Source organism: Mauremys reevesii, linkage group 2 (assembly GCF_016161935.1).
Source record: "Mauremys reevesii isolate NIE-2019 linkage group 2, ASM1616193v1, whole genome shotgun sequence".
NCBI lineage: Eukaryota > Metazoa > Chordata > Testudines > Geoemydidae > Mauremys > Mauremys reevesii.
Window position 1 is genome coordinate 181,456,719 of NC_052624.1, and position 22,536 is coordinate 181,479,254.

Genomic DNA, 22,536 nt, shown 5'->3' on the forward strand with positions numbered 1-22,536 from the left:
ACAACAACTCTTCTAGGGATAAACATTTTTAAATCAGCAGGTCTGGATAACTTGCATGCAAAAATCCTAAAAGAGTTGGCTGGCCTGCTGTGATTAATTTTTAATAAATCTTAGAACACTGAGGAAATTCCAGAAGACTAGAAAGTAACTAATATTGTGCCAATATTCAAAAGGAAAACTAGGATGACCTGGGTAATTGTAGTCTGGTTAGCCTGACATCAGTCCTGGATAAAAAAATGAGAAAGCTGATTCAGGATTCAAGTGATAAAGAATTAAAGGATATAAATGCCATTCAACATGATTTTTATTGAAAACAGAAAATTAAACAAACCTGATTTCATTCTTTGAGATTACAAGTTTGTTTGATAAAGGTAACTGCATAGCTGTAACCTACTTAGAATTCTGTAAGGCATTTGAGATAGTACTGCACAACTTTCTGATTAAATAGTTAGCACTATACAATATCAGTCATGTATGTGTTAAATGGAGTAGGAACTGGCTAACTCACAGATATCAAAAAATGGTTGTCAATGGGTCATCAAACGTGAGTGGTTAGAGTGCAGTTCCTCAGAGATCTCTACTAGACCTGACACTATTCAAGATTTTCACCTGTGACGAGGAAATAAATATAAAATTGCTGCTGCTCACTACAAATCTATGAACTTAGTAAGTGAGAATCCCTGCCCTGCAGAGCTATAGATGAGAAAAAAGGTAGGAGAAAAGCAATAGATCCCTATTGTTAAGTTTGGGAATTGAGACACAGGAGATGGACTTTTCTTAGGGTACGTCTCATCTAGGTGCGATATATCGATCCCCGAACGCGCTCCCCGTCGACTCCGGAACTCCACCGGAGCGAGCAGCGGTAGTGGAGTCAACGGGGGAGCTGCAGACATCGATCCCACGCTGTGAGGACGGGAGGTAGGTCGGAATAAGATACTTCGACTTCGGCTACGGTATTCCCGTAGCTGAAGTTGCATATCTTACATTGACAACTTCCCCCGCAGTGTAGACCAGGCCTTATAGGAAGTCTCTGGCATTTCTTGGAAGTAAGCCTAGAATTCCTGAATCTCAGTCCAGTGTTTTAACCATTCAACCTTTTTATTTCAGGTTGCATAGGGACCAGAAAAATTAGGAGAATTTAAACTCATGAGAGGACAAAGTTCTGGTCTTCCCAGATTATAGACCAATAGATATTGTGACTAGATAGGTATTTACCTGATACCAAAAACAGGGGCAAGAGGAGAATGCAGAACTGAAGTCTAAGAACAACAGGAAGTGGTGTTAGCAGTGTTCTTGGGGTCTAACAAAAAGTAAGCTTAAGCTAACGGATAGGAAATTTTGATTTAAACCCCTGCAAAAATTGTAGCTGTAAGAAAAAATAGAGAATAGAGTAAGCTGCTAGTGGAAGTTGTGGAGTCAAGGCCAGACTGGACTGCTGTCTATCAGAGATGCTTTTGTTAACACACAACGTAGGGAGGGGCCAGGTAACCCACTAGAAGTTAATGAAAGAATATTTTAAAATATGCTGACTCACTTTATTATTATCATCTCTGTAAAAATGTCCAGAATCATAGTAAACTTATATAGAGTGGTGCAGTGTTTCAAAAACAAAATTAACCGGAAAACCCTTGCTATAAAAGTTATTGTTTTGGCAGATCTAAAATTAGGAGAGTTAAATGAGAAATGACTGTTTTGCTCTAGTTAAATAATAAGGCCTGAGGTGGACTTGAATGGTTATACTGGTGTTGACTTTAGGGCTGGTTCCTTTTTTCCCCTGAATGTTTTCCCTAGTCTTATAAATCTGAATGCTAAAACAGAACTGAAAGCAGAGTAATGCACAAATTGGAATTGAGCAGATGCAGCCACACTGATCACAGTCCCACTTCACAGTGTGAGTGCATTAAGTCATGTTACACTGCTGGATGCACTTTTGAGTTTCATACTTTTTAATGGCACCTTGTCCCATTGCATGCTTAAGCATCACAGTGACAATGACTAGGTCAAGGATTTTTTGTGGACTATACAAAGAAAAGCAAAATACAACTTTCCGTGCCCATCTCCCGGGAATTTCTCTCTTCTATTTCATTTTAGACAATGCAGCAAAAAAGGATTGTTTGAAAAGAAAGAAAATATACAATGAGGTTACTTTTGCTCAGAATTGGAATTAGCTATTTTAGATTATTCTCAACAATGTTTTGTGCTACTAGACATGTAACTGGTGACTCTAAAGCTTCAGTATTTAAAAAAAACATGAGTAGTATTCAGCTGTGTATTAGTTGCTCAGGCAAGTGTACCAAAAAGCCAGGGAGGCAAATGGTCGCTCTGGATCACAGCCCCATACGTTCTGCTTCTACCGTGAGCTGCATGCAATTATGGGGGGTGACGCTGTGCTTCTAGGAAGATCTGTGTCCATGTCCTCATCAGTATAGTAAACACACTGTCGTTGCTTCCTCGCCCGGTTTTGCAGGTACTGAACATACTGCTGGATAATGCATGAGGTATTTACAATGGTCAAAACTGCAGCAGAGATCTGAGTGGGCTCCGTGATTGCCGTGCTATAGCACCTGCATGGGTAATCCTGGAAAAAGGGCACGAAATGTAGGAGGCCTGTTCGGTTCAAGATGGCCAATAAAAGGTGGTAAATGGTTGTCTTCTGTAGCTTTCATGGTGTCGGGAAGTTTGCTAGAGCTGCAAGAGTGGGAGAGCAGAGTTTGCGGTAGAAGCGTGAGCAGATTTTGCAGCGGTCACGATGGCCAAAAAACGTCAGGGAATTGTTGCCATCTGTAGCTTCCATGGGAGCCCAGGACAGACAACATGGAAAAAGCGGCAGAAGCTGTGTGGCCTAGTTCACGATGGCTGAAAAATGGCCGGGAATTGTTGCCTTCTGTAGCTTGCACGCAAGCCCAGGACAGACAATATGGAAAAATTAGCTAGCGATGCAAGAGCGGGAGAGCAGAGTTTGTGGCGGAAGCTGTGCTGCTCGGTTCACAGTAGCCGAAAAAAGGCGGGAAATGGTTAGATAGAAGATGAGAGGCCATGCGAGATGGATTCATAGTACCAGGAGATAGGTGGTGCACCGTACTGCACTGTCTGCTGGCAGTATGGCGTCTGCCGTAGCTTTCATGGAGGGAGGAGCGAGTGACGGCACACACCCAGAAACACCTGCGAGAATGTTTTTGCCCCATCATGCACTGGGAGCTTAACCCACAATTCCAATGGGCAGTGGGGACTGCGGGAACTGTGGGATAGCTTCCCACAGTGCACCGCTCCAACATTCGATGTTAGCCTTGGTACTGTGGATGCACTTTGCCGAATTCACGCGCTTCAGTGGGGGGACACAACAACGAATGTATAAAATGGCTTCCGAAAATTTGAATAGAATAAGTTTGAATTAATTTCGTACTGTAGACGTACCCTTAATCTAAAAAAGTGCTGTATAGAATAAGACAGGCTTTGCTGGAGGATTTGTCTGTTTCATTAGGTCAGTGTCTCTCAGCCTTTCCAAACTACCGTACCCCTTTCTCGAGTCTGATTCATCTTGTGTACACCAAGTTTCACCTCACTTAAAAACTAGTTGCTTACAAAATCAGATATACAAATACAAAATTGTCAGAGCACACTGTTACTGAAACATTGCTTACTTTCTCATTTTTACCATATAAGTATAAAATAAATCAACTGGAATATAAATATTATCCTTACATTTCAGTGTATGGTATATAGAGCAGTTATAAAGAAGTCGTATAAAATTTCAGTTTGTACTGAATTCGCTAGTGCTTTTTAAAACTAGGCAAATATCTAGATGAGTTGATGTACCTCTTGGAAGACCTCTGCGTACCCCAAGGGGTTACATTTACCCCGGGTTGAGAACCACTGCATTAGGTAAACAGCAGGTCTGATTAATTTTGCTCCATAATCTTCTGAATTGAGTCATATTTTCAAAAGGGTTTAGAGGTTTGGGTGGTCAGAGAATGTTGATTTGAGTGAAATTTTTGTGTCCTAGCAGTAACTAAAAACATATCCAGTGCACATACCTGCTAGTTTGGAAACTGTATAATAATTTACACAGTGTAATTTAAAAGCATTTTCTCAAAGTATGCTTTTAAAACATAACAAAAGTCCATCAACTTGATACTTTTTTTTGTAATTCACATTTAGATATTTGGCATTAAAATTCTTTGTGATGGGTTTGATCATTTCCATTTGTTAAGCCTATTTTTCTTTACAATTTTTTAGCAGCAGCAAGGACTGGTTTAAGGTTTGTGGGGGAGCTGGTAAGATCATTCTTTGGGACCGCCTCCAAAATGACAGGAATTTTAAACAAAAAAAAGACAGACAAACAGAAGAGGGTAAGAAGTAGGTGTTCTGATATATTCCTGTCAAAGGTCTGTACTCCTATTATCTTTTAGATACCATGATGATGGATGTAGTGTATGAACTAAATAAAATAGAATTCCCTCCTCCCTTGAAATAGCAGTTCACCATGCGCCCCCCCCCCATTAGTTTTCCCCCCAGAGAGTATAACAGATGATAATGGAAGTGCACTCATCTCTGTATAAGAGAAATTAGCAGAACTGAGATTTGGTCTGAGGTCTGCTACCCAGTGAATAAAGGAGAGGGCTTAGGGGGAAGCGACAGCTACATTTTAGTTTCTACTACATCTTACATGTAATTTATTTCTTTGTTCCTAACTTTCTGCAGTATCCTTCCTATATATTGTATCATTTCTATCAAAAGATTTTTGCATTTCCTCACCTGCAACTTTCATAAAGTGAAAAATGCACGTGGCTTCCTTAGTTCTTAACCTCGTCCTGCTACCTGATTAAAATGATCATTACCGTATTTATCGGCGTATAACACGCACAGGCGTATAACACGCACCTTCATTTTAAGGGGGAAATTTCAGGAAAAAAACTTAAATTTCAAATAAAGGACTTTGAAGCTTCTTAAGGTTCAGGGCCGGCTCCAGGCACCAGCCTACCAAGCAGGTGCTTGGGGCGGCGCCTTGGGAGGGGGCGGCGGGCGGGCGCGCCGTTCGCGGGAGGGGGCTCGGGCCGGGCCGCTCGGGAGGGGACGGGGCTCGGCCGGTCGGGCCACGCCGCCGGGAGGGGGCAGGGGCTAGGGCCGCTGGGGGAGGGGGACGGGATCTCGGCCGCTCGAGGGGGTCGGGACTAAGGCCGCCGGGGGCTCGGGCCGGGCCGCGCCGCTCGGGAGGGGGCGGGGCTAGGGCGGTGCTCCGCGGTTAGGGCCGCTCGGGGACGGGACGGGGTCTCGGGCCGCTCGGGAGGGGGCGGGCTAAGGCGGCTCTGGCCGGGCCGCTCGGGAGGGGGCGGGGCTAGGCCAGGGCCGCTCGGGGAGGGAGGGAGGACGGGGTCTCGGCCGCTCTGGAGGGGCGCGGGCTAAGGCAGCTCGGGCCGGGAGGGGCTAGGGGCCGGGCCGCGCCGCCGGGAGGTGGGGCTCGCGCAGGCCGGGCTCGGGCTCAGGCCCGCCGCTGGGGGGAGAGGCGAGGCTCGGGCCGCTGGGGCTAGCCGCGCTGCTCGGGAGTGGGGCAGGGGCTAGGCGCGCTCGCGCGCTGGGGCGGCGCTTTTCTTTTCTGCCTGGGGCGGCAGAAATCCTAGAGCCGGCCCTGTTAAGGTTATATCGGCGTATAACACGCACACATCATTTGCCCCCTATTTTCAGGGGAAAAAAGTGCGTGTTATACGCCGATAAATACGGTACATCTCATTTAACTTACTTAGCCCATGTCCTTCCATTAGGTCCAGGATAACTTCTGACTATGCATATTCTGAAAGGCCTTCTATTAGAGTAATCTTTTATTACTTCCAAGAATACGTTCCTGTCTTTGGCTTTTGTCATAGTAGTTATAGCCATTTCTGAGTAATTAAAATCTTCAGTGATCAAAGTTTTGGCCCCCTTCCGGGCCTATAAAATCATGTCCTGCTTCAGTCACTGCAGTCATCGCAACCCCACAACTGCCCTGGAAGTTGCCAACAATCAACTGACTGTCTTGCTTGTCCCCAACTTTCAGCCAACCTGTCTTTTGTGACTTGTATCATTGTTCTCAGCAGAGTTCATGTAATCTCTTAGCACTATTGGCCCTGCATTATGTGTCCATCTAGTGTTCTGCAAATTCTACATCCTGTTTTTGAAACCTCCATCTTCTTATCTGACTGGAAGAGATCTCTTTGCTATGTTATACATAGAACCATGCAGCTTCACTGGAGCAGTCATCATGAATAATGTTAGTGTTTAATATAAAATATATATCCGTTCGTTTCTTAGCTCTCCTTCCTTCACTTTCTAGGAAATCTCAAATTCAGAGGTACCGTATATAACCAATTTATTTTTTAAATTGTTCAACAATAATTTCATTTTTAAGCCTGTATATTAGCAGGATTTGATATTCCAGCTGTGGACAGTACATGCAGGTAATTTGAAGCTTGCCTGGACTTTAAACTGGAGACAGTGTGGTATTTCACAACAAAATTAATTGGATCAATAATGTATCTTATGCTAGATTTCTTTTAGTTTGAGAAAGTGATAAACAAAACAATAGGAAAGATGGGAAGAAGAGAGAGGATAAATGTGAGAGAGATGTCAAAACATAAAGGAAAGAGAAAGTATGAAGATGAGAAGATATAAACAAAGGGGAAGATCAAAGATACAGTTACACACATACAAAATGGGAAATGACTGCCTAGGAAGGAGTACTGCAGAAAGATATCTGGGGGTCATAGTGGATCACAAGCTAAATATGAGGCAACAGCGTAACACTGTTGCAAAAAATGCAAACATCATTCTGGGATGTATTAGCAGGAGTGTTGCAAGACATGAGAAATAATTCTTCCGCTGTACTCTGTGCTGATTAGGCCTCATTTGGAGTATTGTGTGAAGTTCCAGGTGCCACATTTCAGGAAAGATGTGGACAAATTGGAAAAAGTCCTGAGAAGAGCAACAAAAATTATTAAAGGCCTAGAAAACATGATCTATGAGGGAAGATTGGCTGGGGGTAGGGGGAGGGGTGAAGAGGTTTGTTTAGTCTGGAAAAGAGATGATTGAGAGGGGGACGTAACAGCTTTCATGTGCATAAAAAAGTTGCTACAGGGAGGAGGGAGAAAAATTATTCTCCTTAACGTCTGAGATAGGACAAGAAGGAATGGAGCCCAGAGCCCTTTAAATCCCAGCTACGGCCGGGAGACAAAGGGCTCTGAGCTGCCTACAGCCCCGAGGAGCTCTGAGCCCTTTAAATCTCAGCTGCGGCCAGGATTCAAAAGGGCTCTGGGCTGCCTGCAGAGATTCCCGGCTGCGGCTGAGATTTAAAGGGCTCAGGGCTCCCCGCCACTGTGGGCAGCCCAGAGCCCTTTGAATCCCGGCTGCGGCTCTAGTGGATGGCTGGGGCTGTGATTTAAAGGGCTCAGGCTCCCCTCAGCGGCAGGAGCTCTGGGCCCTTTAAATCCCTTCCCCAGCTCCGGAAAGCTCTGGGTTCCCCCAGCCACCAGGCCCTTTAATTTGCCCCCGAGGGCTCCCAGCCACCTCTTCAGCTGGGAGCCCCTGGTTGATTTAAAATCAAGTATCACCTTCCCACCCCCAACCTTCCTTTTTGGCCCACTGCTGTTTTGGTGGGGCGGCGCTGGGGAAGGAGGGTTTGTTTCTCCAGGGCTGGGCAGTGCTGGAGCGGGGTGTTTTCGGGGGCCGGGAGGTGCTCGGGGGGGGGGGGGTGTTCCGCGGGACTGGGTGGTTTCGGCCCTCAGCTGTTTTCTTTGGAGTAATGTGGCCCTTGCTGCTTTACGAGTTGTGCAGGCCTGGTCTAGATAATACTTAGTCCTGCCATGAGTGCAGGGGATTAGACTAGATGACCTCTTGAGGTCCCTTCCAGACCTACAATTCTATGATAGAATAGAGGTTTAAGTAACTAAATTATACAATACATCTGAGAGTCTACATAATGATTTTGCTTACGGTTCCAGTAACTCTAAATCAGAATTTGTTTTCCTTCCAAAGTGAAACTTTTCTTAACTCATCAGTATGAGGAGCTTCCGTTTTACCATCTTGGAGTGAGGTATATGTGATTAAATAGCCTATCTACACATGCAAACATAATTTTGTATTAATTTCAGCATAGGAATAAATATATCAACATTTTTAGCATGGACCACGTAACCCAATACATAGCAATCCAAGCTAGAATAGGGGCAGATCATTATATAGAAAACTTTTTTCAATAAATATTTTTGTGGAGCAAAATAAGACTTTAAAAGTGGGTGTGTGGGTGTGTGTGGAATAATTGACACTTACATAGGGAACCGAACTTGACGGAAGGTGTAGAGAGGTGACTAAATTGGGTCTGTTCCTGCTCCCATTGAAGTCAGTGACAAAGCTTTCATTGACTTTAGGGAGCAGGCTTAGGACTTATGAACAATCACTGATATTTAACTTCTGGAGAGAACAGCATGCTACAGATGTGCTAAGAGGCATGATGCTTTAGAAAAATGCAGAAGTTGGCAATTTTCCCTCTTATGTCTGACTCCTGCTGCCACCACCAGCAGCACTTCACTGGTTTTCTTTTTCTTTTAGCAAAGCTGAATCAGTAACAGTTTAATATGCCCAATACTGCATGCCTATAAAAAAATCAAAAGCTAAAGGCATTGATGTGGCCAGCTGAGAGCTGGAAATAGGTGAAGATGGGAGATGACTGAGATTCTGCGGGGTTTGCCATCTGTGCTTTTAAAATCTGTAATATGTGGTTTAAGATAACAAAAATGGAAAAATTAACAACTATTTCCCCCTTTTTCCAGTCTCATGTATAAACGAGATAAATTATGGATACCACTTATGTCACCGTATCTTGTTTGCATGGCGCATTTAGACTGCAAGTAGACAAATTGCCAAAGAGATCCAATCAATGTTCCAAACTCAATTATAATTCTGCTTTGGTCACAAATCCAGTGTATACATTTATATGGCCTTCACATGACCTCCCTAGACGAATACACATTTAACAATGAAATCTGTGTTGAGGAAAGATCGAGACTGGAATAGTATGGTGTTGCATATCAGGATTGAGTTGCATTGGTAAAAACTTTTGTGGGGAATCTTATTGTTAGGAAAGGTATTCCTATTCCCTACATCACACAAGTATATGAGTGTGCTCCAGTGCTATCCTGAATCAGGGCGTCAAAGATTTAAACTCAGATAATAGGTGGATATCCACAAAAGTTTGTTTCCAGATTTTTATTTGAAGACTAGATTGTATTTCCTTTTAATATTAAAAAATAATAATTTTAACTGTATGTATCGATTTGGATAGGCTAGAGAAATTTCAACAGGCAATAGTGCAGGGGTTGGCAACCTATGGCACGTGTGCCGAAGGCGGCACACGAGCTGATTTTCAGTGGCACTCACACTGCCCAGGTCCTGGCCACCAGTCCAGGGGGCTCTGCATTTTACTTTAATTTTAAATGAAGCTTCTTAAACATTTTAAAAACCTTATTTACTTTACATACAACAATAGTTTAGTTATACATCATAGACTTATAGAAAGAGACCTTCTAAAAACATTAAAATGTATTACTGGCACGCGAAACCTTAAATTAGAGTGAATAAATGAAGACTCGGCACACCACATCTGAAAGGTTGCCGACCCCTGCAATACTGTTTGTAAAATGAATTGCATTATGAAAATTCAGCATGGGAATTCAATAGCAGAACAATGTATGTTACGGACAACATAAAAGAGATTTTAAAACAAAGTTAATACACATTTTAAATTGCAGAAAAGCAAAAGAAAACACAGGACTATCCAACCCAGAGCAGAATAAGTATAAGTGTCCATTGTCACACTCAAATTTCCAAAAATTTTCTTTTCAAATGAAACTTTCTAAGCTTGGTCTAAATCTTAAAGTGATTTTTTTTTCTGGAAAGGTTGAACAAAAACTGTTGAGCTTCCCTAAGATGGGAAGATGAAAATTCTCTCTCTCTCTCCCACATGGTATTTCCTACTTTAAATAAATAAATAAATAAATATTGAAACCACTTTTTCACAGGTCCTTGTCAAAAATAGCTAAACATGCTCTCTTTGCAAGGCCTTTCCATAGTCTTTCCTACACCTTTGTGTCTCAGTGGAATTGTTACAGTTCTACTTTCTGAGCTTCCATGCACATGCATAATTTAGGTATGGGAAAAGTTTGCCCTAAAATGCTAGTTGTTTGAATATAAGGTGAAAATGTATCATAAATGTAGGTTTCCAAGTAGCTAACTCAAATAACTCTTGGCCAAAAATTATGATCCCTAGTCTGAAGACTTTTTGCATGGTTGTGTGTGAAGTGGTTGCACTTAAAACATTTTTACTAGTTCAAAAGTGTTCATTTGTTCTGTTGCTACACCCCATTATATGGTAAAGTCTTTCAAATTGACAAATATTTTAAGCATGACTACCATACCAATACTATAAATAATGCTAGAAACTTTTTAGGAAGCACTGCAAAAGTCAATTCACCTTCAGCCGGGGTGAGTAATCTTTTCTTGGATGAACAAATACACTAGCAATAATTTAACCCTTCCCACTAAAATGATGACTAGATTTTTGTGTCCAAGCTGGTTTAGGGCTAAAACATTAAATGGAGCTAAATTGAATATATTAATCTGACTGGAGGAGCCCTAGCTGGCTGGTACCCCACTCTTTCCTGACCCACCCTAAGGCTAGTGGGGCAGTGATGGATCTTTACTGCCATGGAAAGTAGTCCCCATTGTGCTGTTGGGGAATTCAGTCTTGCCCATGGCCACAAAAGTCATCAGCAGAGACGGGATTAAATTCAGGATTTTGACTCTATGGCCCATGGTGGTTTCAGTGGCTCTCAGGATTCTGCAAAGTTGCCAAAATGGATTTTTTTATGTTGCAAAGTTTGTGCTCTATTATTCTTAAAGCTTTGAGGTAGGAAAGGAATATACAGTCAAACTTAACCCACCACTGAAATATAGCCAGCCCTCGGGTAGAGCTCAGCAGCTGTTTAATAGTGCAATATTCAGTTGAAACTTCTGAGGATATTTTGGTAAGAGAGCCTGTTATTATCGTAGTCAAACCTTGGCTGTATCCCCACGTTTAACAATCCTACTCTTATAAAAGGTTCCTTGAGATATTCGATAACCATATGTTTTCAGGACTTCGGTTTCATGTCTCATGAGATGGATGTTTACATGTTTGTTTTGTAATATTTGGAAAAAGACATGCTTGCTCTTGTAAGGAGTATAAAATGTAATTTATTTTCCCAAGAGGATTTACATGTTAGCTGATGTGTTGAAAGACAAGTTCAAAGGAAGCAGTGTATTAATACGGGGGCTGCTTTTCTAGAGATTGGTGCTCAAATGCAGTTCTGTAAACTCCAGCGATGTGGGTCATTGTTCTTACATAAGACATCTTCATGTATCTTACAAACAAACTGTATGTGAATTATTTAGAAGCAATGGAATAGAACAAGGCAGCTGATAAAGACACCTGAATACAATGTAAATATAGCTAAGTAGTCCCCTGACCTGACACAGTTCCATTTTGTAATGTTGGTGGGCCTCATGTTTGTCAGATCTTAAAGTCCTGGACTCAGGAAGTTGCAGAGAGTTCAATTGTGGCTGGGCCCTCCCCATGGAGCACAATAAGACTTAGGCCTTCTTGGGCCCTTTTCCCTCCTTGTTCATCCATGCCAGAATCTGACTTTGAGTTTGCATCTGTAATTTTCTTTTGGCAGTAGATGATGATACAATTTTTAAGGTTTGTTTTTTTTCCTTCTGTCTTTTGCTCCAGACCCCATTGAAGATGAAGAAGTCCTATTCTTCATCTCTTCATTCCACGGGTGCATCTTTTCCCTTTAAATCCTGTGGATCCTTTCTGATTAGCTTTTACATACTGGTCAGTTGGAAATGTGGGGGATATGGTCAACAGTCTTTCTTTAGCACACTTTGCCCTTTTGCACAGCAGTGTTTGCTTTTTTACAAAAACACATCAGCACTTTTTCTATCAGTCTGGAAAGTGGAATTCCTCATGGTTGTATCCTTTCCTTTCATAACTTTCACCAGACTGGTCTGGTGACATGTACAGGGTGTGATGCAGACCAGTGACTCTAGATGCCAGCAAAGAGTTATTTCCTTGGCATATGTTTTTCAAATATCTGCTCAGTGCTTTTCTGAGTTTCCTTCATGCCACGTTTCCAGTTGATTCACACTTTTGTCTAAGGTCTTATTTTGGGGTGACATTAAAGTTTTGTGTGTTACTTTAGTAGGGCTTAACAGAATGACACAACTAGATTGTATTGCAATGTCTGATTAATAACTTGAATCTCTTTTTGATTCTTAAGCCAGGTCTACACTAGAACCTTTTGTTGCCTGAGGAGTGTGACTTTTTTCTCTTTAATGACATTTCTGTACTCGCAAAAACCCTAGTGTAGAAGCAATGATGTCATAAAAGTGCTTAGTTGGTATAGCTCATTTTGCTCAGGAAACTGGTATAAACTTTACTGTTAAAAATCACTTTTTTGGTGCATCTACATTTAGGAGGGTTTAGCTATACTACAGACTTTTCCTAGTATAGAGCTAGCCTTGGTCTTCTGGGGCTACAACTTCAACATATTGTCACATGCCTGGTAATAGTCACTTAACCACAACCCTCTTCCCAGCTCTTGTTCCTGAAAACAGAGATATTTCCTGACTTTATCAACAGCTATATTCCCCTTACTCGTATTTTATAACTTTTTTTTATGAAAAGAAGACCTTTCTGTTTTTGATTGTTTTAGCTCATCTTAGACTCATTTTCTTTGCTATGCTGTTCCATAGCCTTTCCCCCAAACTTCCCTTGCTTCCTTTTAGCATGGAACCTGTTTTGCTATGATTTCACTTATGTCTATCTGATTGTATTCCCTGTGGCTTGGAATGCCTCATGTTCATTATATGAGCTCCTCTTCTGCTACTTAGATTCAGCAGCAATGGAGCATGAAAAAACCTTTCTTACTCATATTGGTGTTTATATTTTTCTATATTTGTGTGATACTGGTGTGAATATTCACAACTTGATAAAAGCTAATTCATTCATGATATAGAATTGAGATAACATGATAGCTTAACACTTTTCAACTTCACGAATTTGTTGTAACAACACTTTTGAAGTCAGCTGCCTGTTTCATGCTGAACAGTCTGTAGTTTACCAACTTACTCCTCTCTGTGATGCAGTCTGCTTTTAATTTCAGATGTTTGGCATGCACTGCTGTGCATCTAGAACACTGTGCATGCATACTTGGTAATAATAATGGACTCTTTAGGGGAGAGGTTCCCAAACTTGTTTTTGCTGTGCTGCCGTTTGGAGATTCATATCACATGCATGTCTACTCAGCACAGGGGAACGAGGGTACCCGGGTGGTGCTGAGTTTGGAGCTGCAAGGGGGAGGAAGCGAGAAATCCCCATGTGACCAGCTGGTGCAGGGAGGAAGTTTGCATGCCCTGTTTGAATCCAGCTGCCCACACTGGGAAATTGTATGTATGCATAGGGGTTGCACACGCTCCCGCCCTCGCTTTCCAAGTGTGTGTGTGCACTGGGTGCAAGGCCATTGCTGTGGGTCCAGGAAACATTAGCTTTGCCAGCGCCATGTTGATTCCCAGTGCATCCATGGGGCTGGGGGGTAGGGAGGGGGCATCTGAGGGGGGGGGGGGAATTTGTGAGAGATGTGGGGGCCGAAATAAGTTCTCGTGAGGCTGCGTGGTTCCTGTGAGAGCTAGCTGGCAGTAGGATGGTGACACAGAGCTGAGAATACTGGGCAATGGTTAATTCTTAACCACTCAGGTCTTCATGCCCTGTGATAACCTCAGTCTGCCTCGCCGGGGGTGGGGGGGTGAGCCCCACAGTTTGAAAACCAGTACTCAAGTCTGAGTGAAGAAATTGTTTATTTTAGTGCTGCACATGTTTTTTTTAAATGCACCAATTTGTTTTTTAACAACACACAATTCTGGAGAGCATGTATAGATACAAATGTCAAATGTAAGTGATTGATTGTAGTATTTGTAGTGGTTCTTAGCCTTCCATACCAAGATGCTCATTTGTACAGTCAGATCGCCCCAGATCCCCCTTATAAATCTAGTTCTCATTACCAATATGCGGCAACATCCTGTGGGTTTTGCAGTGTCCCACACCTCTTTACATTCCAGAATACTGCCAGGAAGTCCTGAATGAGGAGCCCAAACATACTGGGTGATAAGGAAGTCACCATTACTTCAGCAACCAGAAGCTCCATAGGCACCTAGAATGGAATGGACATGAGCAACAGATCTCGAAGAACAATAGTTACGAAAGGTGGTACTGCAACAGTGTCGGGCTGAAGCCTGTCTTCATTTGTGTCTTGTTCAGGACAGAATTTACTGGAGCCTAGCAAAAAATAATGAACTGTAAAACAATGGCTCTAGTTTGGGCAGGTTCATAATTACATAAACAAGGTATAATCAAGACAGAATTGTTTATTGTTTCCCAAGTTAGCTATTCTTACAGGTTTTCAATAAGAAAAAGGAGAATAAAAAGATAAATAATTTTATTGTAATCCCTGGTCTTGGCAGATGATGATTTTTATACTTTATTTTTTAACTTGAAAGTACTGTATTGTATGCAGTACTCTGCTTTTTCCCAGTTGGAAGAGTGTTTTCCAGGATTCCACCCTTTTAAAAGAAAATTGGACATAATTACATGTCTACTCAGATGTCTGTCTTGTAAATCATTTTCAGATAAGAGTGCATTTCTAGAAAATATATTCTAATGCAATTAAAGTTTAAGGTTAAGGTTCATTTAATTGAAGAATATAAAGAATGTCTAAAGAAGATGTTTATTCATGCCACCTTTAGATTTACTGGAGTATTATTCTCATTAGCATTCATGTTTCTTTTCTAATACTGTTCTTGTGCTAGCTAGGTTTCTAAAGAACAATTTTTGTAGGCTTTTGTTAGTCAGAACAGAGCACATTAAACAATATTTGTATAGTACATATTTTCAGCAAGCAGTTCCTGTAAAAATAGAAAACAAATATTTAATATACCATTCTTGCTCACATTTGTGCTGGGTTTCATGGACAGGGCAATATGTTATGGCTTTTAATGAAAATAGTTTTATTGAAAATTTAGTGCAGGCATTACTGCTTAATTACGTTTTGAAGCAAAAATTCTCAGAGTATAGAAAAGTCCGTAGGGATATTTAAAGAAAAAGATATGAAGCTAATATACTTACTATGAAATGTATTCTATCTAACTGTTTTCCTCCTCCATTTACATTCTAAGAAGAACTGCTGAAATGTGAAATCTGTGAAGGAACATTAAAATGCTATTTAATGTGTCATGGGAAATTTTTGTTTATTATTTCCCCAAATGAAAAGACTGTAATAAAAAGCTTTTTCCACTGCAGTTCTTTAGTAGGTGGTGATGGGGGCTATTTCTAGCAATAGATTACACCAGATGTAGAGTTGCCTAGGGTTATATACTCTGGTTACAGGAGACAAGTCTCATTGCCTTGCCTTGAGGCATTAGGTTGAGTCAGTTAGGTTATGTGAGTAGTGATTTTTGTCCTTCAGGGTTGCAGAGTTTCAAGTGATGGTATGTGACATTTTTGCAGGAAGTACAAGAAACAGATATGTTTTAAACTTGGATATGGGATATAAATGGCTTCTGCTCAAGTTTTGCAAATGGAAAACTTTCTTACAGCTGAAAGACCAAACCTTTCTGATTTCACAAGCATGCTGCTGGGTATAGCCCCCATTTTAAAAAACATATTTAATTAGCATTTGAACAACATTTCATATTCATACAATTTTGTTAAATAAGAGACAAGAGTATGGTATTTTCATATAGATTGCTCTAAAAGTAAAGCAACTATTTCCCTCTCAGGTTGAAATGAATCCATCATGATTGACATCTGTAGCTTTCCTGTGATGCCTGCTGCAAGATAAATAATTGACTTTAAATGACTACTGAGAGCATCCACTGTTAACATTAGGCAGATGAAAAATAAGCATTATAAGCTCTTAGTTATTGCATAATTGGCCATTAGGAGATCGTTAGTCCTTTCTGAAACAGTTGGTGTTGGGCACTGTTTTGAGGCAAGATATCGGACGACATGGCCAGTGATCTGATTCGGTCCGGCAATTCCTCTGTCATCTAAAACCAAATGGGCTTGTTCCTAAAGGTGACCTGCAAATTAAATAAAAAAAAAAAGTATCAGTTTTTCCATTATGAGGTGAATTCTCACAATTAGGCAGGAGGAAAAGGGGGGTAATAAGCACATTGGACTGCCAGCATACATTTTCTTTGTTAGCAGGTTCAGAAGTCCAGACCTGCCAGGAATTTTCAGCTTTATAAATGGAATGTGCCGGTTTACACTCTTGTGGTAACATCACTTCCTCTAAAGTACCCTACTGGAGCTAGCTTCCAGAGATCAAATAAGCCTATATTTCTCCAACTGTGTGTGATTTTGTAAATGCTACATTATCTTAAAGTGTGTTATGACACTAGAGTTTTATCCCCAAGGTATAAAGTAATAGCAAACACTACAACTCTGCACATTGTTGAAGAAAATACTAATTCACTACAAGATGGCGCCAGCTTGCCATGAATTTCCATAGAGGGTGTGATGTAGCCAGCAGTGTGTATTGTGGGACATAAGTCTGAGAGTGGACAACCCATAGGATGTCTGGGCCAGTGGAACCTGATAAAAAGTTGAATTTTTCTCTCTTGGACTGTTTGGGTATTTGAATTATTATTTTAACATTAGCAGATCATCTAATTAAGTTCACTAATTATAAACTAGGGCTTGAATCCCACTTCGTTGTTTTCAGTACAGTTGGGTATAGCAGGTGCATAGTACTTTCTGTATTTTCAAGTTTCAGGAATGGCTTAAAATTCAATGCTGTATCTAGAATTAATTACAATATTTTAAAAAATGAAAGGATTTAGCTATTTGATCTTCAGTATTTCAGGTTCCCACTAGGTGGCAAGATAGTGCCTGAACTAAGGAATTATATAAATTAATATTCACATAAATATTTAATCTGGCAAAGGTAAACAGTTCAAGCTTGAAAATGTTCAATCCAGTTTTAATAATAGTTTTAAACACTAATGTAATTTATCATTTCAGGCTGCATTAAATAGCTGTTAAATTGTGAGCTAATGGTTCTTGTTCACATAGACTGTACCTTTTGTTTTAAATGACTTGTCACGAATCAGGCTGTAGATGTGTGCCCCAACTGCCTCAACCACATATCCCTCTGCCACAGTTGTGGTAAATAAAGCGTAGCTAAAGTTTATATTAGGACTTTCAGGATTATCCAGTGTCAACGTCACTGCCCTGTCCCTCAGATGAAGGCACAAACTTGGAAGTCTGCCATGTGTATTGTATTCTCATTGTAGATGGAAAAGGCAGCTCAAATCTCTGATTTGTCAGGATTTTCTTTAACCCGGGTTCAAACATGGACCTATCCCATTAACTATGGTACTGTTTGCAGCAGTGTTTGCTTTTCTGTGAACAAATAAATTATTCACCTTATTTGATGATGAATGCTATTCCAGGACTTGTAGATACTAGGTAGTTACTTTACAATTCAAAGGGATTGGCTTTCAGAAATTAATTCTCACTTTTTAAAAATCATTTTAGGAAAGCCCAAGAAGATGACAAGAAAGTGGTTTTAGCTGGATGTGTTCCACAAGCCCAGCCTCGTCAAGATTACCTCAAAGGTCTGAGCATTATAGGGGTAAGAACATTTGTCAAATAGAAAAGACCTGTTAAGATTTTCATATTCATTTTCTTGCCCATAAGAGTCATGTAGTGTTGCTGTCTGAAGTTTTATATTAACTTGTTGTTTAGATGAGCCAGAGCTATGGGCAATATCTTGTGTTTAAAAAAACGAGGCTTTTCACACAATTTTTCAATGCCAACAACTAGACCAGTGGTAGGCCATCTATGGCACGCGTACCAAAGTCGGCACGTGAACTGATTTTTAGTGGCACTCACACTGCCTGGGTCCTGGCCATCAGTTCGGGGGGCTCTGCATTTTAATTTAATTGTAAATGAAGCTTAAACATTTTAAGCTTTACTTTACATAGAACAATAGTTTGTTTATATATTATAGACTTATAGAAAGAGACCTTCTAAAAATATTAAAATGTATCACTGGCACGCAAAACCTTAAATTAGAGTGAATAAATGAAGACTCGGCACACCGCTTCTGAAAGGTTGCCGACCCCTGAACTAGACTTTCTTCCTTTCTTCTATTGGGAAAGCCTAGCGTTCAGTCCCTCTCTAAACCTTTTCACTTTGTGGTTACATTTCACTATGGTTCAATGGATGCTTTGTGTCAAATACATTCTTGCACGTAATTGAGGTTTAGTCTGTTTGCAGAATTTAGTGTCAATGTCCTATGCAGCCTGCAGGGGGTGAAGGCAAGGATTAACTCCGCTACTTTAAATATAATCTTCTATGTTGTTGTTAGAAAGAAATACAGCTAGTTAAAGTCAAAATGCAAAAGAGACAATAGTGTATAAATTGTATAGGTAGCACCTGTTTTTCATCACGTTTGAGGTTTTTTTACTTCTTGCCTTTGGGCAGAGTGACTGGGGAATGTGACAATTTTACTCTCTACTCAGGGCAACAGAAAGGGTTAATGCATCTGTGTCTGTGAGCTGGTAAACAGTTGGCATGCTTCACCCTTGTTGTGAGGATCCTGTGTATTGTAGTTTTTAAAGTGCTTTTGTATCCTTTGGGATGAAAAATACTGTATAACTGCATCAGCATTGAAAAATTGTCATGAAAATCGATGATCTCAGGTGCAAAATGCTAAGGATTCTTCATCAATTAAGTCTTTAAATAAAGACTAAATGTCTTTCTAAAATGCTTTTGTTGGGCTTATTGCAGTAATTGCAGAGTGAAGTTTTGTGACTTGCATTATGCAGGTCAGAGCAAATAGTACTACAGGTTCCTTCTGGCATTAAAAGGTATTAAATGTATTAATTAAAATATAGTCATCCTCACTTAGCTATCATGAGAATAAACCAAAACTAATCTTTTAACTTCCTTGTTTTTTTTAAAGTCATGCTGGGTGAGTAAAAAGAGTTCTTACAAAGCCAAGTAGGAAGTAGAACATAAACTAGGTATGCTTTTTAATTATAATTTTCCATTAAGATAGTTTCTGTGCTTATTGCACTATTTGAGACAACCGTTTTACAGCTTCCTTCATATTACTATGTATACTCAAAATATGTTAACCAGCCACCCACTCATAGAAATTTAGAGTTTAAAGGGACTTCAAGAGGTCATCTAGTCCATTCCCAGCACTGAGACATATATAGGGATCAGTTGAATCTACATACAATCCTGCACAGTAGGTTAAGGAGATGTGAAGTGCCCCCTTACTCTCTTTTATATGTAGGCTGCATTGCGGGTCACAATTTGGTGGGGAGAACCTCTCCAGGGCCACTGTTCTCATATCTGTGCAAATGGATGGGAGTGAAACAACCTTTGACTCTGTCACCCTCAGTGCAGCAGCCAGTTTGGTACAGCTTGCTTCCTCCATGCAGTAAGGGAGCAGCAAAGACTGAATTGTGACTGAGTCCCTACTCTGCCCCTGGAGCGCATAATTATGTGATCTGTGCCAATCTAGCCTGTAGTAAATGTACAAAAATCTGTACATAAAAAGACATAGAATAGTAAGGAAAGCATATACTGGATTAAAAAAAAATGAATGTGCCTATATTCTCTGACCTAGATTGTGATTTGTGATATGCTGTATCAATTTTTGAGCATCCAGCTGGAGGAACTGATTTCTAGAGGGTGATAAATGCTTTTTTGAAAATCAGACCTCTTCACTTCATCTTAAGTTGGGCTCCCAAAATTACTAGTTACTAATTAAAATATTTTCCATTTTGGATTTGAAACAGACAAATGTCTATTAAAAGTTAACTAGCGCGATTAACACAGTGCCCCCAAATCATTGGAATTGTCCTTGGAAACATTGAAATGATGTTCACAATAAAGATGATAATTATAAAGATAACAGCAGTGTCCATGAAAGTTATAGTACCAGAAACATAGGACATCATAAGTACACAAAGCTCTTGTTCTATAGACCTAAATCTTCAAAAGAGAAACCCTGGGTTAGATTCTCCCTTTATCTCTGCTGTATTATGCTTTTGTTTCCCCTCTGCCCCCCTCCCTTCCTACACACACACACATTGGGTCACACAGAAAAGTGTGGGTTTTCCCTCCAACTAGTATACAATATTATTTAGTGTTAAATTCCTCAAATAGAGGATTAAAAGTGCAGTAATGTCAATGCAGACTAAGGAACAATACATTTTGACATACTAATGTTTTTAAAAAGAGAGACTCAGCATCCTATTATAGTAAAATATTCTTTTAAAAAGGCAATTGTAATGAGACTGAGAAATTGGAAGTGTTTTGTTGGCAACTTCATGCTGGTTCAGCTATGAAAATGTAAATGTTATAAGGAAGCAGTTGTGAAAACTTTGCTTTACCACCAGGTGTTTTTGTTGGTCTCATCCATGTGTTGAGTAATAGAAATTTGATTTGTCATCAGTTACGTAAGCTGTACTATATTTTAAGCAATGTTGTCTGAGAATGTGGTTTCTTGCTAACAATTATAAGTCTCTTGGGATAACTTTGTAGAGAGACAGTGTGTCAGAGTAGAGTTCCCTTGGAAAATGTTGGTCTGGGTATGACGAAGGTTGAATGAGGAAGTGCAGTATTTTTGTAACTACCAGTAAGACTATGGCAATTGAGGGCTTCTTTTAATCAGTGCCTTGAATATACAGAACTAGACTTTAAAGTAATTTCTTTTGGATGTTGTATTGTGTATTCACACATATAGTAGCATTGCATTTTTAACTGCCTTGTAACAATGCCCTTTGTACTGAGAGTTTAAATTCTTCATACTGGTGTGATAGTCTAAACCAGTGTGATACATTGGGTTATATTTTTCTGAGAACATTTAAAGTCATACAGTTTACACAGTAGATTCCACTTAATAGCAATCCTGATAATAGCAGCTTGTGGTTATTGGCAACATAGTAATCAGAAACCAATCCCATCCCATTAATATCAGTGTTAATGGGATTTGGATTATTAGCAACAGGTGTGCCGCTTAAGAACAACTTTATTTATAGAGAAGGTCCTATCTGTATTCTGTTTCCTGCCTCTGAGCATGCATAGCTGAGCGCTTCCACTGTGTGCCATGGCTTCCAGACACATGAAACTGTCCTTTGCTGATAAAGTTCAGGTGCTGGAGGCCCTACATGAGCCCACTGCTAAGCAAGTGAGAGTAGCCAAGAGGTTTGTTTTCTCAAAGTGTGTTGTTTTGTGCATTCAGAACAACAGCCATAACATTTTATAGGAGCACAGGAACAGCACAGACTGAGGCTGTGAGCGCCAATGTGAGAGAAAGGAAGTAGATATTGGTCAAACCCCGTGGCTCTGGTTTCAGCATACGCTTAGCCACGGTGCTCGACTCTTCCGGCCAATGCTGAAAAAGAAAGCGAGTCACCTAGTGGTAGAGCCTAGGAAGGACACTAACGCTGCAAGTGGCAGGCTTAGTAAGTGGAAAGCTGGGCACAACATGATTCAGCGCAAAGAGCATGGCAAGAAAGATAGGTGCTGACCTTTTCAGCAGTCACTGAATGGTGGGCAGACACCCTCCCCAGCATTCTCGAGCAGTACCAGCCACATGACATTGCTGATGAGACTGGTGCTTTCCTGACAGAGGCTTTGGCATGCTGAAAGAAGGGTTTACAGGAAGGGCAGAGGGGGAATTGCCATTAATTGGAAATTGTGCAAACATGGATGGCATGGAGAAACAGCCTCTCAGGGTGATCAGAAAGAGCAAGTGCCCTTGTTGTTTCCCTAAGGACCGCTCTGAACTTTCTGTGGTCTACAAAAACTCAGCCAGGGCTTGAATGACTAGTTTGTTGTTTGAAGAGTAGTTTAAGAACTGGAATAGAGAGCTGTGGCTACAAGACCAACCCATATACCTTTTAATTGACAATTGCACAGATCATTCAGCTCACGTAAAGCTATCATATATGATGTTAAAATTCTTGCCTCCATATGCAACCTCAGTCATGCAGCCAATGGGCATGGGTGTCATTAAAAACTTCAACAGTCACTACTGTTCACCTCTTAATGCTCACATTACTGCCTCTGTGGAAGCCTACCCACCCATAGGAGATATGGATGTTTCAGAAAAAAAAAAACCCAAACCCTGTGATTGATGCAAATTGGGTTGAATTTTATGTGGAATGATTTTAAATGGCAAATCTGGTTGGAGAGCTATAAGCCCAGCATACAGGTGCAGATTTGCTTTTCAGTGCTGTGGAGAAGAGTGGTTTCCTGCAGAGAGCTGTCTTAATGAGTGCTGCTCAATTGATTGATCTCTGGCTTAAATATCTGTTACTGCTTATTCAGGTAGATATGCTTGAGTCTGTACAGCCAGGCTGCAAGGTGACTGTATTTCAAACACT

The 22,536-nt window shown here is 40.7% G+C and overlaps 1 protein-coding gene across 7 annotated transcripts in view; it reads left to right on the forward strand.

Annotated features, from left to right (window-relative positions):
• The window catches only part of CDKAL1 (CDK5 regulatory subunit associated protein 1 like 1), a 653,139-nt gene that overhangs the window by 202,126 nt on the left and 428,477 nt on the right, over positions 1 to 22,536 (forward strand). For all 7 annotated transcript variants that reach the window (XM_039521853.1, XM_039521854.1, XM_039521852.1 and 4 more), the window contains exon 6: positions 17,663 to 17,759. In XM_039521853.1, the coding sequence (XP_039377787.1) occupies positions 17,663 to 17,759 (97 nt within the window). The remainder of the gene's footprint in view (positions 1 to 17,662; positions 17,760 to 22,536) is intronic.